We start from the raw sequence: 26,921 nt of genomic DNA on the forward strand, positions 1-26,921 counted from the left end.
AGTCGGTAAAAGTCCTTGGAAGGGGGATCAGCCCGTTGCAAGGCCTCTACATACACACAGGACATCACAAACGGAGAATAAACGCACAAAATAGAAACATCCATGTCGTGAGTGGGATTCGAACCAACAATCCCATTGTGCGAAAGAGCGAAGACAGTTCATGTCTTAGACTGCACGGCCACTGTGATCGGCAATATACCGATTTACTTACATATTTATGGAGCTGAGCCCTTCTTCAGGAGAAACCAAATTTGCAGCAACTCAAGAATTTCCCAGCATTTATGGAGCCCGAAAGTTCATTACCGTGTTCACAAGAGCCCTGCACTGGTCCCTATCCGGAGCCAGATCAATCCAATCCATATCATCCTATCCTGTCTCTCTAAGATCCAGTTTAATATTGTCCATCCACCTACGCCTTGGTCTTCCCAGTGGTCTCCTTCCTTCTGGCTTTTCCACAAATATTCTATACGCATTCCTTTTCTCCCCATTCGTGTTACATGCCCTGCCCATCTCACCTTCCTTGACTTGATTATTCTTATTATACTTGGAGAAGAGTACAAGTTATGAAGCCTTGAGAATTTTCGTAACAAATTTATTTTTTACTGTGAGTAGTTGTTAGCCCCACACCCAACCCCCAAAATGGAGGGCCACCCCTTGTCGGCTGCCCGTGACTGCTTATTCAATATATTCGCAGCTGCTCTCCATATCTGGAGGCCGTCTCCTCCATCCGCAACCCGAGAAGGCGCCATGCCGTGGTGGTCGGGTCCCACCTAACATGGATATACAGACTCTTACTATATACGTACAAGAGGCGACCAAATGTTGCTGTGAAGCTTCTAAATATGTATCTGCATTCTCTGCCCCACAGCTGTATTCTGCAGTTGGACGATGCATCTTGCCGGAGAGCGCATGACACATGGAGGTAGTCCACCTGGACATCGCCAGTGTGTGGTGGGAAGTCTCGATAGCAAGGCTGCACGCATCTGCTGTGAGAGACTCAGCTGATAGTGCATGTCGAAAGAGAAAGGAAATGAGCAAAAACTCGGGTGAGTGACGACATAATATTAAATAAATGACGGCTCACAATCTTTAAGTATCGTAGATTCATTCATTTAACGTTCAATTTGTCGAATTTAAACAAAGGTTTCCGAACCTCAGTATTGTCGTAAGTAATTATATGAAATGTTTAGATACTATTTATTCAAATTTGGGTCGATTTTTGTTTATTTAACGACGCCTTCACTAGCTGGGTTAAATAGCGTCGGATGTTAGGATGACTGATTAACTGGAAAAGATGCGGAAACAACCGATTTTCGTCTAATCGAGGTTTTATCTCGGAATTTACCTGAGGAAATTTTGGAAAGAAGTGAAACACCTCTCAGGATAACCGATATAATGGCCTAGATTCGAACCCATCACCCCCCGTACACAGGTTCAGAGCGTTATCGCTATACCAACCTGTTCGATAAATTTTGGTCAAGGCTCCGTTAACAAATATAAACGGAAAATTTGTCCCTGTGCTTAACTGATGAAGCACTACTCCATAAAGACGTATGGGGGAGAGGATGTATTGATCCACGTATTCTTGATCTCGGCACTAGTTGGAGATGAGTAGTCAGCTTCGCCGCTTTACACCCGGGGAAAGAGCCCCCGGTACCCATTGGATAGGAGGCTGGGTGGGCCCTAGTGCCGGTCTGGACGACGTGGAAAAGAGAACATTCTTGACCCTACCGGGACTCGAACCCCGAACCCTCAGTCGTCTAGCCTGTAGACATATATAGTTTTCATTTTCATCATTAATGTGCTTTCGTGTAATTGGATCTAGAATCTCTGTCAAAAAATTCAACCGTGTTATAACAAAAGGTGCAATTATGAAAGTCAATAGCAAATATTTAAATAGATTTCGATCATGAGAAATACATAAATATCTAGGAATATCTGGAAGGAAGGATGCCAATATGCCCTCGGTAAAGACAGTGCTAGTTTAAATCACATACCATTCATCTAAATAAAATTTCATATAAATGTACTATCACACTATTTTACTTATGCTCTAAACCTGTTCAAATATCAGTCGAGCGTCATAAGTTTAACCAGGACTCTTATTGTAATTGACCATGTAAAGGTGAAACTATCCCTGTAACAGGCCACAGAATCTCATAGGGTTGTGAGACGTTGAGGCTTCCACATTTTCTATACAATCGGCTCACAGATGGCGGTGAGGCTGTCAGCCGTACGCTTCTGCCGATCGCTCTTTACCCCAGAAAGATTCCTGGTACTCATTTCTGTTAGAGGCTGAATCGACCGCAGGGCCATAGTGCGCAATTGACCATACACATTTACCAATCAGGACTGATGAAATAATTTCACCATCCAAACAGCACTTCACGAATACCAACATTTCTTACAGCTACACAGAGACAATCACACAAAAATTTTACTGGCGAATATAAAAGAATAAACAAGAAGCAATGTGAAAATTTTAACGAAGAATTGTACCAAAAATGTTTAAAGAGAGATTTATATGTTCCATATTATTTTTCGCCAATTGTGTTAATTTGTGATCATCTTAGATTATATTTAAGAATTATTTTAATTTTCAGTAAGCACTTGACAGGCTAGTGGACCCATTAGGGAGAATTACACAAACACACCGGAATTATATTCTCCAATAATATAAAACTTCACGCGTATATTCAAGTATATGACGAACTGAAGAAGGAAAGTATATGTCGAAACATATCGCTTATCTTGTATAAGCTGGTAGCAACCAGCTACTGCAACTGTGCAACTGAAACTTCTGCACGTTTCTGACTATTTCTTCTTTCTTACAGTTGAAGACTACAACTTGCATTTAATTTTGCAGTGTCAAATTGAGGGTTGCCACGAAAAGCAGTGTAAACACTTGTGACCCTTTAAAGCTCAGTGGTCACTATATGTACCACCAGCCTCAACACACTAGAACTCTGCATTCAGGCCACACAGTGTGTATTTGGGTGTTTCGTATTATCACGTATTTGGGGTTGTGTAATTATAGACGGGGTATGGATTAGATATCGGATTTATTGATCGCTTGCACACACCAATCGGAACTGCAGGCAATTACAGCGCTATCGCTAATCTCTACATTTTACGGTTCACCACAGCGCCCATTTAGCCTTTTCCGTCCTGCTGTATGTTACCCAGCCGTTCCCTGGCAACGGCTTTAACAGTGGAGATTCTTCAGCTTCCCGCTCTCACGTTATCCTTCACCGACTCTCGTACAGAACTACCTGACAGCTATTTCTCCGGAAATCTCAATGCAATTATCTGCTGCAACTGCAAACTGTCAACGCCGGAGTCAATTTTTAATTAATCTTCTACTGCCGATTATCAGCTCACTCTCAATTAATTATCAGCTCGCCTGGTGTCCTCGTTATATAGCCTCGGGGCTATTCATTGCAGCGGGAACGTGTTTACCCAGTCGTTGCCTAGCAATGGACGTCTATTGATTCGTCTTTTTATACTAGCAGCTATCCACGCTAAGTATTGTTCTCACAGTAAACAACGACTGTTCGCTAAATATCATTAACCGGATGGGCTTTGTAGCGGGGACGTAATGTGTTTCCTGTGAGGTACGGACTGAATCTTTATACATTACTTTTTTCATTTACATTCAGTAAAATATAAGAGGCTTAAACTTGGCGGTGATCAAGCCTACGACCGTTCAAGTGACTAAGCTGCCGTTGTAGCATAAGATACGTAAGATAAGCATGATCTGCTTTGCAAAGCCTGTACTGACAGTGGAGTTGTGTATAGTGCAAAAGGAAGAAGTTTCAATCGTGCTGTATGTGCGGTACACACACTTGATAAAGGCGAAGCATATTGATAAGAGACAACCCCATCCTCTCGTCAGAGAGGATGTTACATAAGGACTATGACCGCAAGGGTTCAATTGCAATAGAAAATGTCTCTAGTCGTGAGTCTCAAGGGGACTGACACCAAGACGAACTGATTGGCCGTAAGTAACTTTGACTTTGACTTTGACATTTATATTAAGTTTCATATCTTATTTTAACGCTTTCTATTTTTGCTTCTCAAGGTCCTAAGGTGGATTTATAGCATGGAAGAAAGTCGATTACATACGTTTTTAGGCCAATTGATTTATACTCGTTTGTTGTTTACGTAACGACGCAATCACTAAATATTGAGGGGATGGCTGTGGTTAAGAGGCATGAAGGCGTCATCTGCTATTTGCGCACGTCTAAAATACATGAAGAACGTATAAAATTTAAGATATCGGCCTTAAGGGATATGACACCGTGTAGTCCGTTGAAAGAAGGACGACACTGGGGAAGAGTATGTTGTTTTATGTTCAGGATTGAAGAGCAAAAGAAGCAAGAAATCAGATTAAAGCAGGTGAAGAATCTGAAGATGGATACGAAATGTTCCTCCGAAACTTCAGTTGACTTTTGACGGACTACGCAGCATTCTATATCAGAAGACATAACTCGTCATAACCGCCGTTGCCAGAAACTCAGATATACACTGTGTATTTATAAAATGTAAAATGAAAATGAAAGGTAAAGTTGTCCGTGTAACAGGCCGTGGAAGCCCATAAGGCTGTGAGACGTCGAGGCTCCCATATTTTCTAGACAATCGGCTTACAGATGGCGGTGAGATTGTCAGCCTTACGCGCCGGCAGCCCTTTAACCCCCAGGAAAATTCCTGGTACTCATTTCTGTTAGAGGCTGAGTCGACCTCAGGGCCACAGTGCGGCTGGAAGGATTAGGTAAATTGAAAAATTCAATGACCTCATCGGAAATCGAACCCGCGACCTTCTGACTTATAGCATAGTGCCTCAACCAACTACGCTACTCCGTGACCCACTCATGCATTAGCAGAAGGAACTAGAATGGTGTGAGATCGCATTTGAGGGGAACGGGGGGGTGGGGTGAAAATCGATGAGGGAACAAGAGTAGCAAACCTCGTTACACGCTAATTACCTTGTCTCCCATTTGTAAATACATCGCCCCACAGAGCAGGAGTGGTTACCGCATTCTTGGCTAAAGTCAAGAGCAACTCTCAACCTTAAATCGGTCAATGTTCTCAGTTTGTACTGTACATCTAGAGCCAAATGAATTAATACTTTCTCAGGTCGGTCAGAGCTTCCATTCTGGGATGCTGGGTTTGAATCCTTGGTCCTATATTCTTATGGTATAAAAGTAATCGATTATACCTTACAGTTTTACTTATATATAGTGTGACATATATACCGTTTCTAGGCAACGACAGCGAAATAGAAAACTATACAACGGCCGTTGCTAGACAACAGCTGAATAGCGATCACGTGGGCACCTCAAAAGACATGAACGCAACAATGGCACAGCAAGAGAGGAAGGGTGTTTCCTGTGCGGTCCCTGCCGAGATGTTATAAGCAGGACGAGTTAGGAGCTGGAGTTAGTGAGGAGTCGGTTGGTGAGTGAGTTACAGAACTGCAGTTCAGTCGTCGTGAGCTCTTGGTGTGAGAAGCTGGTAGTTGAGGCACCGTTCGGAATAGGACACGTGTACATATACACATTTTTGCTTACAATGACCGATACTGTGACCTCCCAGAATTGAGAAATTTCCACCTGGAACACTTTGTATATAATGTCTTTCATTTTTGTCCACAACTTTTGGTCGACATATTTTTTTTTTTGCACTAGGAAATATTTATCGGGGTACACTCAACACGCATAGGAGGGCATGGAGGACTTCATGCAGAATTACTGCTTTCATATTTAACCAGAACTGTAAATTATAAACGAAGTTTAGCAGAACTCTTCAATACCAAGTTCAATGGAACCGCTTTTAAGGGTTCGCAAGTTACGTATATGAGTATAGAATACAGACATGCGGAAGTCAAGGGGCGTATGTCAACACACTCTTGGTTCCAAACACCCCCAGAACATTTCTTTTGTAGCTACGCCCTTTTTGCATTCTTCCGTGATAATAAAAATAAGTAAAGCTATCCCTGTAACAAGCCGTGGAGGCCCATAAGGTTGTGAGAGGTCGAAGCTCCCACATTTTCTAGCCAATCGGCTCACAGATGGCGGTGATGTCAGCCTTAAGCGCCGGCCGCCCTTTACCCCCCGGAAGATTCAAGGTACTCATTTCTGTTAGAAGCTGAGTCGACCCCAGGGCCATAGTGCGGCTGGAAGGATTTAGGAGCCTCGACGTCTCAACCTTATCGGCCTCCACGACGTGTTACAGGGATAGCTTTACCTTTTTACCACGGCAATTTAGTAAAAGGACCGGATACATACGAGGGCTTGGTTTCCGGTAAGAGAAAAGGCTCGTCTTTTCCTTAGCCATGTATCTTGAACTGCTCCCATCCAATGGGCAACCTTTTTCCTCGAGGTTAAAGCGACAGAAGCGTTAAACTGACTCTCACTCGATTCTGTAGCTCAGGTCTACTGTGTTTTGATCTTTATCCACATTAACTTTGCGCCTTTACGATATGATTCTTACCGAGTGCGGTATACCCCCTTCTTGCACTCAGACACATGTGTATTCCCGTTCTACGCCTTTTAATGCCTTTATAAGTCAAGTTTCTTTTATAGAGGCCGACACATCCGCAGAAATTAATAATGAACCAGGTGACATGAGGGCAACGCTCGTAAGAATACTGACACAAGGATTCAATCGATAGATTGATCGCTTGCCACTTGTCAGAGCATAAACACTCTTAACGTGAAAGCTTGTCATTTCTACAAGCTTATGTGGGTTTGTGTCTCTGTGGTCTGGTGGTCAGTGTTCCTGGCTACAGATCCAGAGGTCTCGGGTACAATTCCCGGCGCTACCAGATTTTCTGAGAAGTAGTTGGTCTGGAACGGGTTTCACCCAGCCTCGTGAGGATAATTGAGGAGCTCTTTCAAGGAAATAGCGGCTCTGGTCTAGAAAACCGAGATTAACGGCCGTGGGGATTCGTTACGCTGACCACGCGACGCTCTCTATCCGCTAAAGTTGGCACTAACTTCGCCAACAAGCGGCGGTCGCTCGGTCGGTATAGTTCGCTTGTGGACTATATGCTACGGAGTTTGTATTCCGATAAGCGCGCTTCTGATCGTGATCCCCACAATGATCAAATTATCCACATAATTTTTCTTTTTAATTTATTGGGGTGGGGTGAGACTGAGTCCACTTGGTACGTCGACCACTAATTGGCCAATTGGACCAAACTATACATCATGATTAGTGTGGAGTAGTCGTTGGAATGAGAATTGGTAAGAGAAGAAAATCTGTACCATTGCCATTTTACTCACCACAAATCCCACTTGACCAGACCCGGGATCGAACCCGGGCCGCCGCGGTGGGAAACCGGCGACTAAACGCCTGAGTTATGGCACGGCCTTCAACCATCACCACATTGACAGCCCTGCTTCATATCCAGGAGGCACAGGATTCAAGTCTCGGCCTGAGATCTGGCTATCATTATTCTTCGTGGCATTCCTCAGTCCCTCCAAACAAATTTCGGCACATTACCTCAATTCAGGCCACGATCACTTCCTTCAAAATTATTTCCAATTCATTATTCATCAGCAATTTTATAATTCGACGCTATGTAATCTGGAATGATGTAAGAAAGTCTAGACGAGGTAAAAATAAGTCTGTAGCTCTTCTTAAACACCATGCAATGTAGGCCTAGGGAGGAGTGGAGGTATAGTAATAATATATTCTATAGTTCCATCAAGAGCATAAGTCGTTCACAGGCTTCTTCCATTTGCCCCGGTCCGCCGCTAAATACCTCAACCTCACTCCAATTTACGTCAGAATTTCTTTGTCAACAAATTAGGTATCCGGCTCAGAATAACTGGGTTTTCGGACTTTGTCCACTGTCCGGTATTCTAGAAACCGGATAATACGACGTTTAGGGAATTTGGATCTGTTCCCGTCTTTACTGCAGCACTGCAGTGATTGAGGTTAGCTCTTTCTAAGGGACCCCAACAGAGCAGGTGTCTCCCCTCTCGCCTGAGGAAGGAAACATAACCAGTTTCCGAAACGTTGATGGTCAAAGTCCGCAAACCCAGTAATTCTGAGTATTATACGTCATCGTCAGAAACTTTTACAGAACTAAAACTGTTTTAAACCTGTAGTGGTCAGGTAGTTAGCCTGACGCACCTCAACCTGAGGGGGGCTGCCACCGGCATCAGGCATGCCGGACTAGAGTGGACATTTCCTCCTCACTAGATGTTGGCGTTATACGGCCCATGCTCGGTCTCCAGAGCCTCGTTAGTGATAATGGAATCCACCGCTATTAAGTGAGCCTGGTTTTTGAGAAGCATAGGTTATTTTTCGTTTTTATTTCTCCTTTGACCCCAGGAGTGGAGGTACAGCTCCATGCATTCTTAATCTCGGCACAAGGTAGAGGTATTGTATTGTATTGTATTGTATTGTATTGGAGAGGGTGGGTTTCGCCATGCACTTAGACCAACTGTTGGTCCATTGTGCGTCCCCCTATGATATTCTACCAGTCTCTATTCCCTACCGGTACTGGTGCGTGCCATCAGTCCCGACTCAGCCAGCGAGTTCGGCCTCTACTGGCTCAGCGGTATCTCGATGCTTTCCCCATCTACCAGAGGCGTTAGAGACTACTGCTGGGCGGGAAATGTCCTGAATTTGGCTCAGAGGTCCCCTTGAGGCATGAGGTTCTTTTACGTGCCGTAAAGCTACGACACGGGACCCACGGCTTAAAGTCCCTCCCGGAGGACTTGCTTCCTGAATTTTTCCGCCCTTAAAAATTCCACGATCTCCGGCGGGTTTGAACCCGCGTACCTTGAGTCACGAGGTGGGAACGTTACCCTTAGACTACGGAGGACGCTAAGGTGGAGGTAAGTAGACAACTGCACGTCCCGGCCGCTTTATTCCTGGTGTAAGACGAGCAACACCCATTGGGTAGGAGGTTAGGTGGGCCCCGGGTTCGGTCTCAGCCTGTAGAGAAGAGGAAATCTATTGCCTCTGCCTGGAATCGAACCCAGATTCCTTGTGTGTACAGCCCGTAGTTTAGTCTCTATACCGAGTGAGATATTCTGAACCTCAGTCGCTTAATAGACGAAGAATAAATAGATATGTATCTATTTCTATGTGTCTATATCGAGGGATGAAGTTGTATTTTGATTCAATTAATAGTATATCCATACTTAGCAGAGGGGTTCATGAGAGAGTCGCATCCATTTATCACCTGTCTCCTTTTATCTCCTTTATTTCTCCTAACTACTAAACCTTTTATGTAAGTTGTTCCTCCAGGAAATTGTTTTGTTGGTGATGTGCCATTAATCTGTTATGCCTCGCGTGTGGACGTACGATCGAAGCTGGAAGAACAGGAAATATTTCCAAGAGGCAATGACCTTCAACCTAATCGACTCCTACATAAATACAACAGCTGAATACCCGTGGTTTTCCGAGAGTAGTCTCACGAATCAATCGGAGTTGTGACACAGGAAAATATAGTCATGGGAGTCAGAAAACAAGAAAGACTGTGCTGGCGAAGAGCTGCAGCAATTTACCCGACATACCAGCCGACTGTGGAGTTGATACATGAATTCCACTCTGCACTGCATGCTTCACATGCAACCACAGAAATATTAATTTTAAAAAAGTTTACCAAAATTCAGTAAGGAACCTGTTGTATTTCTCACCTACGCTATATAACCCAGAAGGGTTCACTTCCTACTGATTTACCCTATTTCTGTAATTCTCAATACTTCACATTCTCCCCAACCTACCTTAAAAGAAGGACGAACGGACTCTGCCTGGGAATCTTCAGAGAGAGAAATTTTCTATTAGTTTTCACACTAAAATCGTGCTATTTCTCATTGCCCCCCTTTACATTTTTTCTTATTTATTTCTTTTCAGCTGCTTAACCTCTGCCCTGCATTTCTACATTTTACTGCGGAGAAAGTCACAGATTCGTGATTCACGTGTCTTCCTAACGTTTTCCCCCCGCCTCCAACAATAGGAAACGTCGTCTTCTGTGCAGTCCGTGTTGTGTCAAAGGAAAGCAAGCGATTATTTCTTCCCAGAACTTCTTGTTTCTGCTTCTTAAATCTTAAATCTTAAATCCAGTGTCCTTCTAAGCATCCTTGTTCTGTCATTTCTTTTACAGGGGCTCTTTCCCCGGGGATAAAGCGACCGTGGTGTGAAGCTGGCCGCTCACGCCCAGCTAGTGCCGTGGTGAAGTAAATGCGGATCTATACATCCGCTCCCCCCATACGCCTTCATGGCGCAGTGCTTAATTAGTTAAGCATAGGGACAACCTTACCTTTTTATCCTGTTCTCAAACACATTCAGTCTGCGTTTTTTTCTTAATGTCAGAGACCAAGTTTCACACCCAAACAGAACCACAGGCAAATTATATTTTTGTATATTATGTTACGTACATTTATATGTTTAAAATATAATTTATGTTCTTATTTGTTGTTCGAAATCCCTGGGAATGTGTTCCGTAACATTCCTCTTACAATGTAAGCACAACTAGAGCTGTCCCTTATCTTTACACTGTTCTCTCAATCGAGTTCATTCCTTTTCGAAAATAAACAAATCGGGCCAATCTGTGTAATAGTTGCTTTGTTAACGTCTGCTTTAACGACTGCTGCTCCAGTGCTTGAAGTCGGCACAGTCACTTTATAGTGGAGATAAAATCAGTCGCTGAGGAACCAGTCACACTGCAGATATGGCTCCACGTTCCATCAGATAAACCTAGACGTTTTTGTTGGCAAAGATCGATACTGCAGTACCGATTGAAGCACAGGCACCTCTCACTGCTGTCTCGTGGTCGTAACCTTAACTAATTGAAACCCCGACTGAAACAATGAAAAAAAGAAGAGCAAGTCTTAGGCGTAGTTGGTTGAGGCGCTATGCTACAAGCCGGAAGGTCGTGGGTTCGAGTCCCAATGAGGGGGATTTTTTCAACTGACCTAATCCTTCCAGCCGCACTGTGGCCCTGGGGTCGACTCAGCCTCTAACAGAAATGAGTACTAGGAATCTTCCTGGGGAGTAAAGGGAGGCCGGCGCGTAAAGCTGACAACCTCGTCGCCATCTGTGAACTGATTGTCTAGAAAAATGTGGGAGCCTCGACGTCTCACAACCCTATGGGCGTCCACAGCCTGTTATAAGGACAGTTTTACCTTTTTTTACATTTTTTTTTTACAAAACGAAAACTGTGGTGGCACAAATCTCTCTCAGTGTTTCTCTCCGTTGCGTGGCAACCGTCTGCAGACAAGAACTACTTTCCTTAGCGCCGTACTATTGATCGCTTCTGTTATCACAGGGGCTCTTCTCCATTCTCTCTACTTACCCCTTACGTCGTATACCACACACACGACTCCTGCTCGATAACATATTCAGTGACCTATATAAACCTAATCGCAATTCTCTTCAGATTGCAGATCTCTTTGGATGAGACCGGGAAGAACAAATGAAAATTCAATTTAGAAAGGTCAAAGGAATACTTCGAAAACCTGCAAGGCTCCGACAGTGCAGTGACTATATTGCAGACGGGCAAAGACCCCCACCCCCACTCCGTCTTCCCTCCCTTCCTGCATTCCCCTTATTTTATCCCCAGTCTTCTACTCCAATAACTGGATTACTTGCTCTACAGCGTTAGGCGGAGGGTGACAGCAACAGGACGGTAGGGTGGGGGAACAAGCCATCCCTACTTAGCAACTCTGATCCCCACCACCCGTGGGAATTCTTCAGTCGGCTCGACTATATGCCACTGGCTAGACAGGAGAATACATTCTTGGCGGGGTAGAGTTTTCTTTTCATCACCTTCTGCCGGCGCCTCTAGGGTTCACTTGGTCTCTTATTTAACGGGTACGGGATATTATTTCTCTAGGATAAAGCTACTGGGACGTAAAGGTGATCATTCAACTCCATCCTGTGCTGAGTTTAGAAGTACGGTTCATATTTTAAAAATTTCCGTCATTGTTATCCGTAACTATAATAACCATGAAGAATGCCGTCTTCTAGGATGTAGCGCCGTGAAGGTATTGTGTAAACCGACGTTTTGGAGGAACGTATCGCCTCTATCTTCAGGATAGAAGAAAAAAATTCGCGAGCGAGGAACCAGTGTGAGCAGGTGGCTACTCGCTCGCGGATTTTTCTTTCTGCACTGAAGATTGAGACAATACGTTCCTCCGAAACGTTGGTTTACATAATATCTACACGGCGCCATATCCCACAAGACGGCATCCTTCACAGTCACCGGCGTGAAAACCCCAAATCTCATATAATAATCATCTCTATTAGTACATTGTAAGTAGTCAAATACCGGGACAGTGATGAAGCATCTCAACTTAGAGACCGAGTATGTGATACTGTGCTACGTGATCAGGGCTATAGTATACCTCAGGGGGCGGTGGTTAGTATGGAGCAGTGGTAGAATGAGGAATACCAGGGGAAAGCTGAAGAAACTCAGATAAAACCCTGCTCGAATGCCATTTCACCCATAATAAATCTCACATCGCCTGGGATCGAACATGAATATCTATTTTTCTATCAGTTACTTACAATTTTATTTATGAGATATTTGCATGTGTTGGTCAAAATGCATGTTTTCTGATAGATGATTCAGTATTTAATCAGCGGAGACAGGGCCCAACAATTTAATAACTGAGAGATTGAGATACTGCATGATATATGATGAGATAACACAGAAGAGATATGAAATGCATAGAAAATGTTTGGTCGGAAACTTCAGGAATAGAGACTACTTATGTATATAGCTATAGGGATAAAATCGATCGTAAAGAAAAGGATGCGAGAGAACTGACTGGATTCAGCTGGCCTAAGAAATGATCTAATAACTGGCTCCTATTAATCATGGTAATAAATATTCGTGTTCTATAAAAGCGGTAAATTTTTTTCACCAACTCTGTAGGTATAAACTTAAAAAAGCAAGCACCACGAGAAAAGCTGTTTCTAAAACATCTTTGTGGTCGCGTCATCATCAGTGACGCAGTTTCTTATAAGGCGATCAGAAAGTTACTAGATTCTATTTTCAACACACGATAATCACTCTTGTTGCCCTACTGGGAATCTCGTTTGATCTAGAGGATTTTTCTTCCGCAAGGTTGCCTACCAAATTTGTTAAGTAATCTCGAAAGATGTTTCAGACGAATAGTACTAACAAAATATACGGTCATAGATTCCGTAAGAAGTAAAAGGAAAGATTTATGACCGTGAAATTACGATTTTATTTAGGCTCCATACGTCCCGGGTGGAGGATGACTCGGCCCCCAGCGGGGGTTCCCCTGCTTCAAGAATAGCAACGCGAGACCTTGATCATTCTCTGCATGTTCGTGCGCTACGCAACTATCGGGTTACTCTCTTATCGCGATAAGCAATCAAGCTGTAGGAACCCTGTTGTGAACTGGACTCGGAAAGTCTTATTTTCTCGCCCCGGAAGGTAAATTTGTTTCAATGCAGAACTCGGCGGTATCAAGCTCAGTAAACCCTCGCTAATCCGGTTACAGTTAATCCTGAACGAAATATGAAAAATTCTGTTCACAGTTGGGTACATACTTTAAAAAAAGCACTTGGCATTTAAGAAGGCAGATGAGTTACTTGTCTGTTCAGACAAAACTTGAGACAATTTCTCCAAAGCTGCATAAATTACGTTAAAAAACAAGCACAACTTCTGAGTCTACTATCGATGAATGAATGTACTGTCTTTATATAGTTTTTAAATGAAGGCTCTATAGTGATAATTTTTATTTATCTTCACCAGCACTGCTTGCATCATTAAATTTTCCATTTACTTGTGTTCTAAATATTTGTCTTTTAGGGCTACTTTTTGCTTCACTAATCCTGATGTCATCTCCCCCAATTACACCGGATTAGCGAGGGGTTTCTCTGTATGATGGGCGGTAGGCTTGAAATGCAGCATTCACCTGCTTATTGCAGCGTTATGTTATAGTGATATACTTTATAAGAAGTGCTGAGTTCGTGCCTCAGAACAAGTTCATAGATAAAACGGAAAGAAATAAAATAGGGGAAACAAGGAAATAAAAAACATAAAATGAAGGGTACGAAGACGTTCTTTGGAAGTCCACCGTAAAACTTCGGAAGAACACGCACCTGCTGTCTGCTTCATGTTGGTTAGTTAGTTAGTTAGTTAGTTAGTTAGTTATTGGAGAGGGTGGGTTTCCCCATGCACTTAGACCTGTATTGGTCCATTGTGCTTCCCTCTATGATTTCTACCAGTCTCTATATCCTACCGGTACTGGTGCTTACCATCAGTCCCGCCCAGCCAGCGAGACCGGCTCTACTAGGTGAGAGGTATCTGTAATGCTTCCCACATCTACCAGAGGTATTAGAGACTGCTGTTGGGCGGGAAACGTCCGTAATTTGGCTCAGTGACCTCCTTTATGGTGGTTTCTTACTCAACACTTCAACTATGAGGATAGAAAAGACATGTTACTCCGAAACGTCTGCTGAAGAACTGCCCGTTTTTATACCCCGGAAGATACAATCCTCCATAAACACCGTTGTGGGAACGTCAAATTTATTTTTGACGTAAAGTATATGAGCATTTTCATTATGTATTTTTGTCAGTCTGGGGAAAAGATAAGTTTGTAGTTATTCTTACAATTCAACGTATCAAAATTTCACAAATTACCGTATAACATTAAGGTATTCCCACCAGCATGAAAATAATCAAATCGACCATTCCAAGTGCCCCGTTGTTACAGACATTGGCAGAAACAAGAGTGGAAACGGACTGTGATTTGCGTGTCTCCCTGCATCCTAGAATAACTCGACATGATCCTGGTAACCTTGTGTCTGCTTATCAGATGATGCAGTATCGACCGAGAGAAAGACTTCACACGAAATCATTCCAGTTACGACCCATTCCCCTCGTTGACGTGGACCGAGCCACGTCTCTTCAGGGACAGTCGTGGTGTCAGCGTGATAAGTGCCTGGTCCATAAAAGTAGCGGCCATGTTTGTTTAGCACGAACTGCTATCTTTCGTGACACACCTTCATGTGGGTTCCCTTGGTTACATTCTGGCCCCTGGGTACCGGGGGGTAAAGCCACTGGGGCGTGAAGCTGACCACTCATCATCTACTGCCGCAATCAAGAATGGTGGAGCTAAACCTCCACTCCCCTATATGTCTTCAAGGCATAATGCTTAATTAATTAAGTACAGGAACGACTTTATTTTTAACATCAGATAGTAAGAAGAGCATACAGTTCAATGGAAGGTATCTTACAATCAGGAATAAAAGAGGTAAAATGTTTGCTTAAATCTAGTTTCACTTCGAGGTTGATTATGGGGCAATGGGACGATGCCAGCCAGAAACTAAGGGCACAGGGCACAAGGCACAGGGATGAGGTAAGCGGCGATGGCGCGGTTCCTTCCGCGTGCCACGATCCTACACGCGCATTCATTGGCGGAAATGGGGCTGGGCTGAGCTGGGGGCGGGGAGGTGCCATTCTGTCTAAAAAAAGAATGCAAAAATAAATCTTTAACACGGCGAAACTATTCAAGATGGAAAAAAAAGTGACTTGAAAGGTGGTATTCTAATTGGATCATTCACGTCGTTGAAACGCGTGTCCTGCGATTTGACCTTGATATTTACATATGCAGATATAAATATATCGGCATTAATTTAATTCTATTTTGCACACGGAACTGCATAGTTACGAATGTTTCGTTCGTCCGCTTCAGAACATATCGCAAAATGTTTCAAATAAACGTTTTCTCTTCTCTTTCTCACTGTTCCCCCTCCCCCCTCAAAAGGTTCAATTCGTTTTCTTCTTCCTCCTCCTCCTACTCAACAAAGTTTAGGCACTGTCACGTGTATTAGTGACTATAGACGGGGTTTGGATTGGTGAATGGATTTATTGACCACTTACAGATCGTAACTACAAATAATTATTGAACTATTGCTAATTTCCACACTACAAATCACTCCACACTGTCTTCTCAGTCTGCTTTCACTAGTTTTTACTTGGCAATGGGTCTCTCCACAAGGGCAATTCCTCTGCAGTGTTTTCACTAGACGTTACCTGGTAACGAATCTTCAGCTTCCGTTGTCCGCTAGTTGACACTCCACAACTGAACTGCAGTCAAAATCAAAGTCAAAGTCAAATTGCGACTGACAGTCAGTCAGTCAGTTAGTAGATCTTGGTGTCGAGCCCCATCTGGGGCTCATGACCATATATTTATTACTGCTTGACAGTTGCGATCTTGTTTTTGTGGGGCGCCCTCTCTGACGAAAGGACGGGTCTGTCTTTTGTATATGCTGCTGGCCTTTGCAAGCGCAGTCTTTCTCGGGTCTGTCCTTTGGTACTCGCGACCATATTTTATTGTCTCAGATTTGAGACTTCCCTTTTTGTCACTTCCTACGACTCGCAGGGTCACGGTGGAGGTATTCGAGCCGGCCTCCACACGGATTTGAACTGTGGAGCAGAGCAAAAGCTTACTGCCGACAATCAGCCGGTATAGTGATTCCTGGCATCGGGCCCCGCTGGGACGCATGGCCATATTTTGATTGAACTGTAGCGCCAATTGTCTTCAAGATAACTCATCGGCACCGACCACGCAGAAAATACAGCCTCTCTATTGTTGAGGCGTGTTTACTGCAGTTACGTGTTTACTGAGCCATTGTGTAGAGGAATGGTTTTAATCTTCGTCACCTGCGGGTTGTGGTAGGTCAGACGGCCACTGTCCCCTCAATCTTCTTGTTACATTTGCTGGGATGCTAATTTCTGCAACTTGTCTGTTATTGTGTCCGAGTGTACTTTGATGGTAGAGTATTGACAATCTGTATATTTCTTCTGTGAAAAATGGGATTTGCAGATAATTTTGGATAGTAAAGTTGGAGACATACCAAGGTGCTTTAGTTACTGAGCGCAAGAATTTGGATTGAAGTCTTTGAATTATTTTTGCGTTTGATGGTTTTATACAGCCCCATAGCTGTGTACCACATGTCCATATGTGTTTAATTTTGTAGTCGCTTCTGCGGTACACGCACTGAAATAGGATAAATTGACTATTTTTTTCTATTTGTCTCTGTGGTCTAGTGATCAGAGTTCCTGGCTACAGATCTAGAGGTCCCGGGTTCGATTCTCGGCGCTACCAGGAGCTATTTTAAGGAAATAGCGGCTCAGGTCTAGAAAAACGATATTAACGGCCGTGGGGATCCGTTGCGCTCACCACTTGGCACCTTCTATCCGCAAAAGTTGGCACTAACTTCGCCGAAAAGCGGCGGTCACTCAGTAGGTATAGTTCGCTTGCGGACTACAGGCCACGGAGTTTTTTTCTTGTTATATAAGTTAGAGTTTTTCATATCTTCCGTGAGGACCACCTCTAACAGTGAAATGTAGAACATAAAAAGACGCAAGGAGAAAGACGAAGTGAGGAGTGCAGGGCAGTGCAGGTAGACAAATGTGTGACGGCTGTAATCACCACAATTCCTATTTGTTACTGCAGCTAAGGCACCGTGTAATTAATAACTGCCGCTAGAAGTGGACACCAGCACGTATGTTACGTGTAGCTCCGAATTTGCATACTTATCATGACTCAGTTGAAGGACAGCATAAATTTACCTAAGAATATTAACCTTGACACGTTTCAGTTCCATCTGAACCTGAAAACGAATGCAGGATTCAGTAACAGGAAAACCCTATTTACACATTAATACACCCCAATTTAAATATTGATATAATGTCATCAGTTCTTTGCATGAAGTGCTTAAAATTAAAGTATAAATTAGAAAATAAATCTCAATTTACAGCCACTGTGTACTTTCTGGGTTCCATGAAAAGACAATATTATGGACGTTTCTGGACAACTATTGACACTGAATGAGAAATTTCTTCCAAAACGTCAGTAATTTTTTCACACTTCGTCACTTATAGATACTCCAGAAGGTTTTAAAATCAATATCTATTTTAATATCATCCTCTATTGCAAAGTGATTTTCCGACAATTCTGAATGTAATTCTGATCTATCTCATATATTCCATTCCCCCCCCCCGAACATGTCATCTTCATCATTGTAATTTCATGACCCTAAAGATGTACCCATTCAGACGGCGGTGTTTGGTATGTGGCACCGTGTAGTTCTGAAGGCGGATAGAAATGTTTGGGAAGAACACACCGCCGCATTTTGAGGGTCGAGGTTTTGATCTACAAGAATTCACGGTGCCACAGCCCAGAAGACTACAGTATGAGCCTCCATCATTGTGAAAATATAAATCTGACAACTCCTTCAGGCCCAATGCATAATTGAGAAAAAATTTCTTTCTCTTTATTTACTGCCCTCTTTTATCTCCTTTCTTTATTATAATTTTCCTTTTCAAGCTCTTTCTCTCCAATGTTCTGACCCAAAAACTGTCCCATTTCGCTTCGATGTCCTGACCCCACAACTGGACTCTTTGTCTTCAGTGTCCTGACCCTACAACTGGGCTCTTTGTCTTCAGTGTCCTGACCCTACAACTGGGCTCTTTGTCTTCAGTGTCCTGACCCCACAACTTGGCTCTTTGTCTTCAGTGTCCTGACCCTACAACTGGGCTCTTTGTCTTCAGCGTCCTGACCCTACAACCGTGTGCCCATGAACTGAGAGCATCATGTACAACGAACTAAGTTACATAAACTCCGAAGATAAGTTTTGTTCATGTTCAGCATTTGCACTGTTTCTTTTCGCAGTCGGAACCACTGCAGACGTCCCAGCACCTTGGCCTTCGGCAGTTCTAAGTTGGGAGTACCAAGCCTCGAAAGAAAGTCTTCCTCCGATCCGGAACTGGGAAGCAGAGCCACCGTCATCGGTAACGAGAGGGGTTTCCCAGCAGGTCTCACTGTTGATGAACTTGGTCTGTACCGTCGAAGGCGCCCTCCTACTTGTCTTCGTCCTAAGGACAACCTCAAACCGGAAGAAGGATCTCTTAAATCAATAACGTCCGAATACCGAAGACGGTTTATTCCACATCCGGTTCTTCCTACTGATAAGAGATACTACTTCGGTGAGGACCACCTGGTTGATGGCCTGGGAGCCCCAGAAGTGTCTCTAGTCACGAATGGTGCCATTGACACAGACGGGAAGCATCAGGCTTTAGTAAAGAGAAATGTCAGGAGTAGAAAACCTGAAGACGGTCTCAAGTTGGAAGGCGAAGCGATCCTGAGGCCAGAGTACTACGATACCTTTGTAGATTTCCCGCGTCAGAGACCCAAAGTCATTAGACCTCGCACACACATAACCTCAGAAAATCATCGTGAGCTTCCCATGAACTTGGTAACAGAGAAAAACGCGCAGTATGTACTCTTTGATGGTGCAAGGAGACCAGAACTTGCACGAAGACAAACCACGCTGCATGCCGAGGGTGATGTATTGGTAAAACTATCCGAGATACATTCATGTTACGTTCCTCATGAAGGTGCCAAAAGGTCAGATCTCGCTAGGCGTAAAACAAGTCTTAGAATGGAAGGTGAGATCGACGCAATAACGGAACAGAAAGACAAGTACGTGGGATTTCCAGAAAGGTGTCGAGCGGAATTGTCTAAAAGAGCCACACAACTCTGCTTAGAAGGCGAAATTGACGCGTTAACAGAAAATAACGAGAAATACATACTTTTTCGATCACCTGAAAGGACTGAGCTAAAGAGAAGACCAACTAATCTCAAACTCGAAGGAGGTGTGGAGAAAATGACGGAAAACTCTAGTAATTTTATTGAATTCCTTGAAGCTAAAAGAGCAGAGATGTTAAGGAGATCAAATAATCTCCATTTAGAAGGGGATATTCAATATGCATCAGGGTACAGGGACACTTACATTGATTTTCCAAGAGAAAGGCCGATCATATCAAGGCCACGAGAGAGTTTAAAGCAAGAAGGAGACCTTGATATTACGACAGAGAAGAAATCTCAGTTTATAGACTTTGTATCAAAATGTAAGAGACCAGATCTTGCAAGAAAACCGACAAATTTAAGACTTGAAGGTAAACTAGAATCGAAACCAGAATACAGAGATTCGTACGTTGATTTTCCGAGGCAAAGACCTAAAGTAAAAAAGCCAGACATATCTCTGAAGCCTGAAGGAGACATTGAAAAGATTACAGAGAAAAAAGCTCAGTTTATTCCATTTTCAATTAGCGACAGACCTGTGAGTGTCAAGAGACCGCCATCAAGCTTACGTCTCGAAGGCGAAATGAACACGAATCCTGAGTACAAAGAATCATTTACAAATTTTCCTAGGGAGAGACCTGTGGTTAAAAAACCAGCAGGTCATCTTCAACATGACCCTAAAACGTTACTTCTTTTCGTCGACGAACCTGTCAAAGAGCCTAGAGGCCCAGGCCGACCACCTGAAAGTAATCTTCGCTCACAAACTGGAATAGCTACAAACCCAGACCATAGATCTTCCCACGCAGATTTACCCAGAGAGAGGGCGGTCACAAGAAGAACTCAGGGACATTTAGGACGTCAAAATAGGGATACCACTTTGTCCGATTCACCAATTACAAGAGGACACTCTGAAAGAAGACACAGGAGAACATCTGATGTTGAGGTAGAATCGAAGAGGACATATGTTGATTACACAGCACGCGGAAGGACGCCTAGCAGAAGAAGACCAGAGGACAATATGCAAAGAGCAAGGAATTCATCACTGGCAACAGAAATAAGCAGTCCACATATGTCAAGAAGACTTAACGTGTCAACAAGTGTGGCTCCCATGGCAACGCACGGTCCAGGTGTTTACCATTCCGTGTCCAGGGTCGAGCCTATGTCCAGAGCGAAGGCTGTGACGTTTGAACTTGGAGGTAGCCGACCGAAAACATGCCCGTGAGTGATACAAGTCTTTCCGGAATATCAAATGGGATCTGTGTTCTTCATGCTTTGCATTTGGCTTAAATTCGGGAGAAGGGCGGACACGTGATCAGTCCTAATCGAAAGCAGAGGTCAATTGGCCAACTTCCTTGCTTCGTACTCGGGAGGTACAGGGTTAGAATATAATCCACGAGGCTTACCATCCGGACCAGGATTTTATTATGGTTTTCCTCCGTCCCTCCAAGGATATGGCGAGACAGTACATCAAACTAGGCCATCATAGCTTAGTTCCGAATGTTTCTGAATTCAGTATTAGCTAATCACGGTACTATTCGCAGCTATGCAATCGAAGCTACTGGCAGTGTCGTTAAATAAAAATAAAACAACTCTCTCTACACGAATAGAACCTTCGTGAGTTTAAACTGAATTAATCTGGACTGATTGTTTTCGACTTTCAAGTTACACACATAAAATATATAACGAAAAAGAAAACAGGGCTGGACAAGATTATCATTGTCATTGGCCACACTCTGTGAAGTGTTGTCAATTGTTCCACGTTTACACAGAAATAAAGTTCCCGCTTCGACGTTTCCTCTAAATTCGACATAACTCACACCTCCAGCTTTCTTGTCTAGCTACAGTTGGTGGGAAACACACTTCCTTATCCAAATATAGGCAAAATATATTCATGGGGGGCATACATCCAACCTTGACATCAAAATAAAATATACTGTAAAGTTAAAGCTATCCTGTAACAGGCCGTGGAGGCCCATAGGGTTGTGAGACGTCGAGGCTCCCATATTTTCTAGACTATAGGTTCACAGATGGCGGTGAAGTTGTCAGCCTTACGCCCCGGCCGACCAGAGGCTGAGTCGACCCCAGGACCATAGTGCTGCTGGAAGGATTAGGTCAATTGAAAAAACCCAGTAACCTCTTCGGGAATCGAACCCGCGACCTTCTGACTTTTAGTATAGTGCCTCAACCATGTTACCGCGTGCCCCCCACTCATAACTGCACAGCGAAACACAATATCTCTTCCCCTCTTTGCCGTCACTGTGCGTACGAGCTGAGGCCACTTTGTAGCTGTACATTTCCTCCACGTCGCCTTATACAAACGATGCGTTCTGCGCCACTTTATTGCAGAACTACTTCTCTGTGACGTGCCTGATTCTGGGGCTTCACTCCTAGAACTCTGGAGACCGAAGAATTTATCTACTATCTACTCATATTCCTAGTTACAATAATGTGCTGATAGAACCAGGAAGACAGGAGTCTGTATTGGCGCCAGTAAGTCATTACTTACTTACAAAGAGCTCGTCACAAGTACGCGTGAACTGTAGTGGCCGGTAGTGAGAATGGGCAGAGAAGAGGTTCATTCTCAGGGCTTAATGGGCCTTGCTCGGACAGGGCGAGAGGACTGAATTGATTCTAAATTACACATCACAGAGAAAAAACACTAATTTGTTCATTTCACTAACTTCACAAAACACTGTTGGGGGAATTAACAATGCGAGAGTCCATTTTAATATTGTCACGTGTAGGGAGTTGTGCGTGATTTGGATTGAATGATTATTGATTACATTTCTTGACATCTTATGCATACCACTCATACCTACACACAACCCGGAACTATTGAATTCTAATTCTAGAGAACCACAGTCAGAGTTACTATACGATTGGCGACAAGCCCCTTGAGACCCACGACCAATTTTTTTTCAACTGAACGCTTGCTGTTATAGTCCTTATGTAATATCCTCTCTGACGAGAGGAGTGGTCTGTCGTTTACAATTCATACTGGCTCTCACCAGCCTAGTCATTCTCGGGTCCGAGTCCCGCCGACCATAATTTACTGTCTCAGATTCGAGACTCCCCCAACCCGCAGGGTGAGGTCCCCGTATTTATAGTCCCCAAGAGAAGAGTGGTCCAGTTATACCCCCAGGCACTGGGTTCCCTTCTCGTCGCCTCCTGCGATTCGCAGAGCTAAGATGGAGGTAAAAATGGATGTTACATTTACATATAAATGGGATTATATATTTTAATTATATCAATGTATGTATGGATATTAATTAAACTAATTAACATACATAGGAATTAAGGCCTATATAAAATGAGCGGTTACAACACACAGAACTTATACGTGCGCCATCTTGTGTCCAGCAGGTGGGGTGATTCGACAGGCGCCTTGAGGCAAAACACGAAGGAGCCGTCGCAATTGCCCGCCGCGGATACCGGAAGCTACGAGCCAACATTCAGGCTACACGTCATGAACGTGGATGATGCATATGACGAAAATGATGATTTTGCTCGCAGGCGACGCCGTGGGAGACGACGTCCATCTTCCAGGAGTTCACCCCCGCACCCCACACTCTCGAGGTCTATTGTTTCATCGAGGGCACCATCTCCGGAAATTGCACATCAATGTTAGTAACTGACTGACTTAGACAGTCCTTCATTGAGATGATAAAAGTCACTCACTCTGTCTTGTGTGAAAAATGAATGTTCATTAACATGTTCATGATAGCCCCAAAACATACTCTGAGCCATATGAATTCAGTCCACACCATCATAACCTATTTGTTTGATTATATTTTAATATTATCATCCCATGTACGCCCAGGTCTTCTGAGGAAGCTTTCTGACTAGCTTTGCCCTTCTCATGTATGCTGAAAGTCTCACACACCTCATTCTCCTTGATTTGATCACCCCAGTATTCGGTGAGCAGTACAAATTATGAAGCTCCTCAACAGGCTCAACTTTCTCCACCTTCCTGTTGCTTCCTACCTCTTAGGTCTTGGTTCTAATAACCTCTTCATCATCAAGTGTCCCTTCTGATCAAAGTCGAAACAACTGATTAACTGTAGGAAGGGGGACAAGCCAGGCATTTGCCTCCTCTGGATTTTGGGGGAAAAGTATTAAAAAAAAAAAATAAAAAAGAATGGAAAATAAAAGCAAATGTAAAATTATTTAAAATACTATACTCATCTATCCAGCTTACTCTGAGATGATCAGAGAAATAGCCTTAAATGACTTAAACATAACTTTGTAAGCAAATTTCCTGGTTTCTTCCCCCTCTCCTGGGAAACGTCCTGGCAGCATTCATAAATGTAAACACTGAGATAAATGCAATTCGTTTCCTTCATATCATCTCTAATATTTCAATACACAGCTTAATAATAAGTTTGGTTTGACTTCTTGCAGTTCCGACAACACCCCAGGTGCAGTACCCACTGTTCCCTTTGAAGAACAACAGCAATCCAGCGTTTGTAGTTCTGGACGATCTCAACAACAACAGCCGCATGTCTCAGGCCCCCATGGCAACTCCTCGCAGCAACTTCTTGCAGATACCACCTGGCAAACAACAACCCCAGCGAGGTGGTAGCCATGGCAACTGGATGGCACCATGGCATGATGCTCCTGCTTCCATTTGAACAAATTATATTTCCTTTGCCATCTGTATAAAAAGGGCTTTATATTTCACTTCTCATTTGTCACCAAATGTTAAGGTTTCTCTTGGAATACCAATACATACTTGGTGTTGTTTACTTACTTACTCCTTTGTTCTCTGGATTCCTGGTCTCCTGTACAACAGATGCTCATTATTCTCTCCCTAGGTTCAACACGTACTGTTTCATGGGGCGAGGTTGTTAGACACATTAACAACCCCCAAACCAGAGGATCAGGGGCTGCCTTTCGTCTGACCCCTACCCTTTCACCTGTCTAACATGGATGACCCTACCAGGAACTTAGATCCCCACTAGCATAGTTCTGTGGGGATGAGGACACACACGCCTCACCTTGTCCTATGTCCATACTGGCTTACTTTTGTACCCTGAAGATGGAGGCAGCAGACTTCTTCAAGAGACTGATATAATTACACTGCAGTACTTGACAGAAGACAGTGGTGTTTGCAGTAACAGCTACGAGAACCGCGAGTCTCACGTTTTAACAGCGCAGTACCAAGTAGAAACCCTGCCTGTGCTGATGCTTTAATGTAGTGGGGAGATAGGATTTGGGGCCAGTAGGAAAAATTTTGTCCCTTGATAAGGTTGTTTTGGAGGGCGGAGTGACTGGGAGAGGCGTAGCTGTCTGAACCAATAGGAGGTAGAGGCGAGTCAGGAAAACAGTAGCCCTTTGAAGGACCTTCCTCAAGGGCAGAGTATGGAAAAAAATAGATAAGTGAAGGCAGAAAACAGATTACAGTGTGTCACATTGAAGAAAACAATCATCTTAATAACAACTTTTGCTTGAACGTCACCATTGTGCGACTAACCATGCTTACAACTACATTCCCAGGTTAAGTGACTGTTTTAACATGACTTGTCATAAAATTATCTCACATTTGCTAATAGAGAGAATCAAATGACCTTGTTATTAAGGAGCCATGATAGTCCAGTCAGTACTTTAACTAAGCTACTGGCAACTCTATGGAACTGGGTTCCATTCTCGACAGGGGAAGAGATTTTTCTTCTCCACAGCACCCACGCTGGCTCTAGAACTCACCCAGTCCCCTATCCAACGAGTTCCATGGGTTCTCTCCCCAGAGTGAAACTGACCACTCACTTCCAGCTAGTGCTGAGGTTAAGAATGGGTGCAGCAGTACCTCCACTCCTCCATACGTCTTTCTAGCATGGTGCTTAATTAAATGCAGGGACAACTTTAATTTTACCTACATGTAATTCATAATTTTCAGAATAAATATGATTGGTTTGTTAAGCCCAGCGTAATGGTACAGCTGATCAGAAAATGGGATAACTAAATGAAACTGGTGCAACACGTTTTAAATATAATGTAAAAAATATTTTATGTAGTGAAAGAGGATATCTGAGTTTTATCATTTCATTGAAATATGTCTCAGAGTTTCAGAGAAAACATGTGTGGACAGACATACATGATCTCAACATCATGCGTTCATTTTATTAGCTTTGTATAAAGGAGCCATAAAATTCACCTTATAGAAATAATCTTTTGAAGAGAAATAATCTACCAAAATTCTAACTCCAGTGTCATACTCCAGCATCTGAAAGATGTTTATTTTGCAATCACCCAGCAAATACTGGTAACAGGGCTTACACAAAAATATTCTACCTACTCTGTTTTACCCATTCCAGATGTATAAGACATTTTCCTGTAAATAGCCATGAAATGACAAATTCATAAAGGTGAGTGCAACCAAGCAAGTTTCTTCTGACATGCTGCCACCTAGAAAAGCGACTACACTGCCAATTCCCGGGATGTTAATTTGCGCAGAAAGGTGATATCATGGTGGTTATAGGAAAGCAACTTAGAGATACCTTCTTGTTTCATTGTGAGATATATGTACTTCCACGTTCTACAGAAACTGCAAGGAACTTATAATTTTTTATTGTGATGCAGTGTTTGAAAATTCAAACTATTATTGTAAATGATGTAATTGTTGGATAATTACATTTAATATTTGCAGTATCGTTTTGAAGTTAATTATTTATTTCCAAGGCATAATATATGATGGATGTACAATAAATTCCAGGGTCTAATTTTGCTTGTACTTTTTAGATTTATTACAAGAGATTCATCACCTCCATCCCTTGGTACTCCCTTTCCAATTACAAATGTTTTATTGACCAGTATAAAAGTTCTAGAGCCAGGATAGCTCAGTCAGTATAGTGACTGGCTATGCACAGGATTGCCGAGGGGTTGGAGTTCATGTCCCAGTAGGGATAAGAATTTTCTCTTCTACATGTTGTCCAGACCAGTTCTGAGGTCCACCCAGCCTCCTATCCAATGGGTACCAGGGGCCATTTCCCAGGGGGTAAAGCGTCTGGGGTGTGAAGCTGATCACTCACCTCAAACTAGTGCAGAGGTCAAGAAACCCTGCACCTATACATTCACTCCATCACACATCTTCATGGCGTAGTGTTTAATTAATTAAGCACAAGGATAACTTTACCTCTACCTATAAAAGCTCCAGAAATGAAACTGGATAAAAGTTTTGCAAAGCCTATGACAGGTGGAATCAGAATATAGAAAGATAATAAACTGGCAAAGAGAATATGCATAAGGAATAAGGGAAGTACTTAGACAGAGCCGAGTGAAACTGGGAAAATCAATTAGGGAAAAAACAGTAAAGCACAGACGGTAAAAGTATGA

General features: G+C 43.2%; 1 protein-coding gene across 2 annotated transcripts; it reads left to right on the top strand.

Moving 5' to 3' along the window:
• The first annotated feature begins 957 nt into the window (after nt 1–957).
• LOC111862495 lies at nt 958–25,386 on the top strand. 2 transcript variants are annotated; one of them, XM_023847965.2, is made up of 4 exons: nt 958–1,046; nt 18,681–20,810; nt 22,953–23,215; nt 23,994–25,386. In XM_023847965.2, exons 1-4 carry the CDS (start codon nt 1,012–1,014, stop codon nt 24,221–24,223), a joined length of 2,658 nt encoding a protein of 885 aa, XP_023703733.1. In that variant the 5' UTR covers nt 958–1,011; the 3' UTR covers nt 24,224–25,386. The 2 variants fall into 2 exon arrangements, with proteins under 2 accessions (XP_023703733.1, XP_023703734.1); XM_023847966.2 differs by having other exon boundaries at nt 22,956–23,215.
• The last annotated feature ends 1,535 nt before the right edge of the window (nt 25,387–26,921 follow it).

This window comes from Cryptotermes secundus, unplaced genomic scaffold, assembly GCF_002891405.2.
Source record: "Cryptotermes secundus unplaced genomic scaffold, Csec_1.0 scaffold816, whole genome shotgun sequence".
NCBI classification, from domain to species: Eukaryota; Metazoa; Arthropoda; class Insecta; order Blattodea; family Kalotermitidae; genus Cryptotermes; species Cryptotermes secundus.

Coding starts and splice junctions, on each gene's coding strand:
- LOC111862495 (XM_023847965.2), top strand. CDS start 1,012: ATGTCGAAAGAGAAAGGAAATGAGCAAAAACTCGG. Junction 1,047..18,680: donor GGAAATGAGCAAAAACTCGG/GTGAGTGACGAC, acceptor TTCTTTTCGCAG/TCGGAACCACTGCAGACGTC. Junction 23,216..23,993: donor TCCGGAAATTGCACATCAAT/GTTAGTAACTGA, acceptor GACTTCTTGCAG/TTCCGACAACACCCCAGGTG.